Source organism: Austrofundulus limnaeus, unplaced genomic scaffold, assembly GCF_001266775.1.
Source record: "Austrofundulus limnaeus strain Quisiro unplaced genomic scaffold, Austrofundulus_limnaeus-1.0 Scaffold286, whole genome shotgun sequence".
NCBI lineage: Eukaryota > Metazoa > Chordata > Actinopteri > Cyprinodontiformes > Rivulidae > Austrofundulus > Austrofundulus limnaeus.
Window position 1 is genome coordinate 434,078 of NW_013952688.1, and position 3,399 is coordinate 437,476.

The 3,399-nt window shown below is 34.4% G+C and overlaps 1 protein-coding gene across 1 annotated transcript in view; it reads left to right on the top strand.

The window, feature by feature from the left end:
* The window catches only part of plppr3a (phospholipid phosphatase related 3a), a gene marked incomplete at its 3' end in the record, with an annotated part of 28,006 nt that extends 26,426 nt beyond the window's left edge, over positions 1-1,580 (top strand). Inside the window, 1 exon segment of the mRNA XM_014021299.1 lies at positions 1,523-1,580. Coding sequence (XP_013876753.1) covers positions 1,523-1,580 — 58 coding nt within the window.
* Positions 1,581-3,399: the final 1,819 nt, after the last annotated feature.

Consider the following 3,399-nt stretch of genomic DNA (forward strand, 5'->3'; position numbering starts at 1 on the left):
CCATCTACCAGGATGATGAAGATGAAACGTGGCTGGACATTTCAGCAAGACAATGAGCCCAAACACAACTTATTACAAATAACTTCATTTCTGGACATTTATGGTTTGATTTCTTTGTATGTATGGATCACTTGGGTTGTTACCAACATCTGGTGAAAATTTCATGTCATTAGCACCTCTAGTAATATATTTACTGAGAAAAATGATGACGTGTTCAATACTTATTTTACCTGCTGTAATAGGTAGCTGTAGTGCATTGGATGAGAAATTTGCAATAATAGGATTTTGTCAAAATATGCTGAAATACATTTTTCAAGGACGTTTTAAAGCACTTTTCTGAGCATCATCTAATGATGACTGTGAGCAGAGAAGCCCCATTTTTGTTATTTTCACTGAGCACTGCTAGCAAAGCTACAGTATTTTTGATACCAGCTGGAAAATCCTGTTTGAGGTTTCTTCTCTCAAATAATGTAAAAAAAATCTTCAATAGAATACAGTAAAAATACGAATCAGACTATTTTACAGGGGTCATCCCAACTAGCAAGACAAATCAAGTCTCTGAAACTGTTTATATTAGGATGATCTAGATGTAATTTAAAAAAAAACAGGAATCTGAAAACCAAATATGATTTAATCCCGGTCTGTTAAGAAAACATTCCCTCTATTAGATATTATTGAAACTTAATAATTGAAAGAAATATATAATGTAATGTAATGTCTTTCTATAATGTAAGAAACGTGTCTCTACTGAAAGGCAAGAGCAGACACAAACACAAATTCAGATTTAGACTTGAACATTTAACTGCAAAAGAATAAAGCCATACCACAACTTTCAGCAGGACCAATACAGACCTTCATGCAGAATAAAAAAAACACATTTTATCTCATTTTTTCTGGGGTTGAGCCACTCCCCAGGAGCAAGACGTGTTGACACAATCATCGTAATCCCATTAATTAATTTTGTGCCCATATAAAGGATACATTTAGATAATTTAATCTGAATATGTTTAAATCCGATCAAAGAACTTCGCATATGTAAACACAGCTACTAAGTAGTTTAAGGGTTTATGTGGATGTTTTGTTGACACTGTTTACATTTAAGAGATTTCTTACATATACATCCAGCATTGTCACCCTACCTAGACCATTTGCGCCCGCCTCCTTCCCCCCACCCCCCCCCCACCCATGTAAAAATTTCTAGATCACTGCTTATATTCTAAAAATAATGTGTTTGTCTGTTGTGTGTAGGTGTGTGTTACCTAATCTGTTTCTTTTTAAACACACTCTTGTTTGTAATGACCCGTGACACAGGTCATTCCAAACAGAGTCTATCATTTAATCACAGTTTTAATCATAGCACATAAAGATATGTAATTATACATTTTAGATTATCAAAAATAGTCTATATCTCTCAATGAAAATAAGAGTGTAGTGTATTGTGTATGTGTGTGTAGTGCATTAAAAAATCTGTGTTAAACAGAATAAATTTTCCTTCACTAACTTTTCCTTTTTCTTTTCATAGGAAAACCTTTCCATCCCAGCATGCAACACTGTCTGGATTTGCTGCAGTTTATATTTCTGTAAGCACCTGATTTGCTTCCTTTAACCAAGCTGCTTTTGCATGATTTGTCCACGAGTGTGTGTGTGTGTTTGTGTGCTTATTCTAAATTATAACAGTTTCAACCAGATTAGATGCTATTCTTTGTCATGTAGAGTAAAATAATAAAATATGCAGCACACAACAAGATTGTTTAACACCATATATCCCTTTCTGAGACACAGGGCAGATGATCGCTATGCAACAGATGTGCTGCACACTCTGCACTGGTCATAAGTCCATCACAGAGACAAACAAGACAAACAACCATCCACACCTCACTATCACACAGGAAACATTTAGAGCTACCAGTTAATCTAACATGTAGGTTTCTGGTCAGTGGGATGAAAACAGAATACCCGCAGAAACCTGCAGAAATCTCACACATGCATGAGGAGAACACAGAAAGGCCAAGTGGCAAACATTTGACCTTCTTGTTCTGAGGTGACTTTGCTCCATTGTGCTGTCCTTGTGCTGTAATAGTCATTTATACATCAAAACATTCAACCTATTAAAGAGACTTATACTTGTGTTTATTTAACGTTTTTACTCTTATAAAAACTGTATTTACAAAAACAATGACCTATCAAAATGCTGGGGTTCAGTCTCTGCTACTACCACAGCAGATTTAAGCTTAATATCTGTAAAAATTGTCTTGTTGCTTCTTTGCTATCTTTAGCCTCTAGCTACACTTCTTTATTTTTGGCCAGCTTTTTGGATACTTTAAGGTATTCTTTTGCTACTTATAGCTTAGCATTTTACTTCTTTTAGCTTTAGGGTGCTAAAAACCTTTTTTTATCTTTTAGCTTTAAGTTAGGCGTTTGTTACATTTAGCTTGTAGTGAGCCTTTTGCTGCTTTTAGCTTTCCTTTTTGCAACTATATATTTTTGCTAGTCTTTTGGTACATTCAACAAGCCTTTTGTTAATTTTAGTTTAAATTTTAATTTACATTTAGCTTATTTAAAGTTTAGGCTAATGTTTTGCTACGTTTATATTTTAATCAGGGTTTTACCACATTTAGCTTTAAACTAGTCTTTTGCTACTTTGCCTAGTGTTTTGCTATGTTAAGCTAACATTTTGCTTTTTCTTTTAGCTAGTTCTTGACTTTATTTAGTTTCAGCAAGTTATGCAGCCCTCAGTATTTACCAGGGGCAGAGTGGGGAAACTTTTCAGCCCGGGAGTTTAATGATCAAGACCGGCCCAATTTTTGTACATATAAAAAATTAGGCAAAGATGTAGCACTAGCATGTAATATTTTTGTATTTTGTATTCATTGACCAAAACCTGCCTCTTCACACTTCATCAACAACAAAGTAAATGTTTCTGCTGTGGTGCAATAATGTGTATTCAATCACACCTATATGATGTTCACCTGCATTATACTATGTACTGTAGCAGCTCTTTAATCTCACCAGTACAGTTTGACCATCAACTAACACAGTTCAGTTTGGTGGTGCGCTGCAGGTGTGTTGGTTTATTATCTCTAATGTTAAGCAATGAGCATCAGAAGCATTGTAATGTGTGTGAGGGGGGCATTAGTGGGAGATTGGAAGATTTTTGTAATTAGCAAATGCAGTTTCCTGCATTCTGGTGTATTTTACCAGGTTCCTAAACATATTTTAAATACATAAAAAACACTTGATTAAATAACTAAATTAGAGACAGATTCTAGTTGAATCATCATGTTTTTAAACTCACTGCTGTGGCTCAGATAATGAAATTAAGGTGACAATTTATCCCAAACAATGACTTTAGAGGAGAATTTTACTATTAAATTGTTTTTTCTTGATTTAGTTTTATTT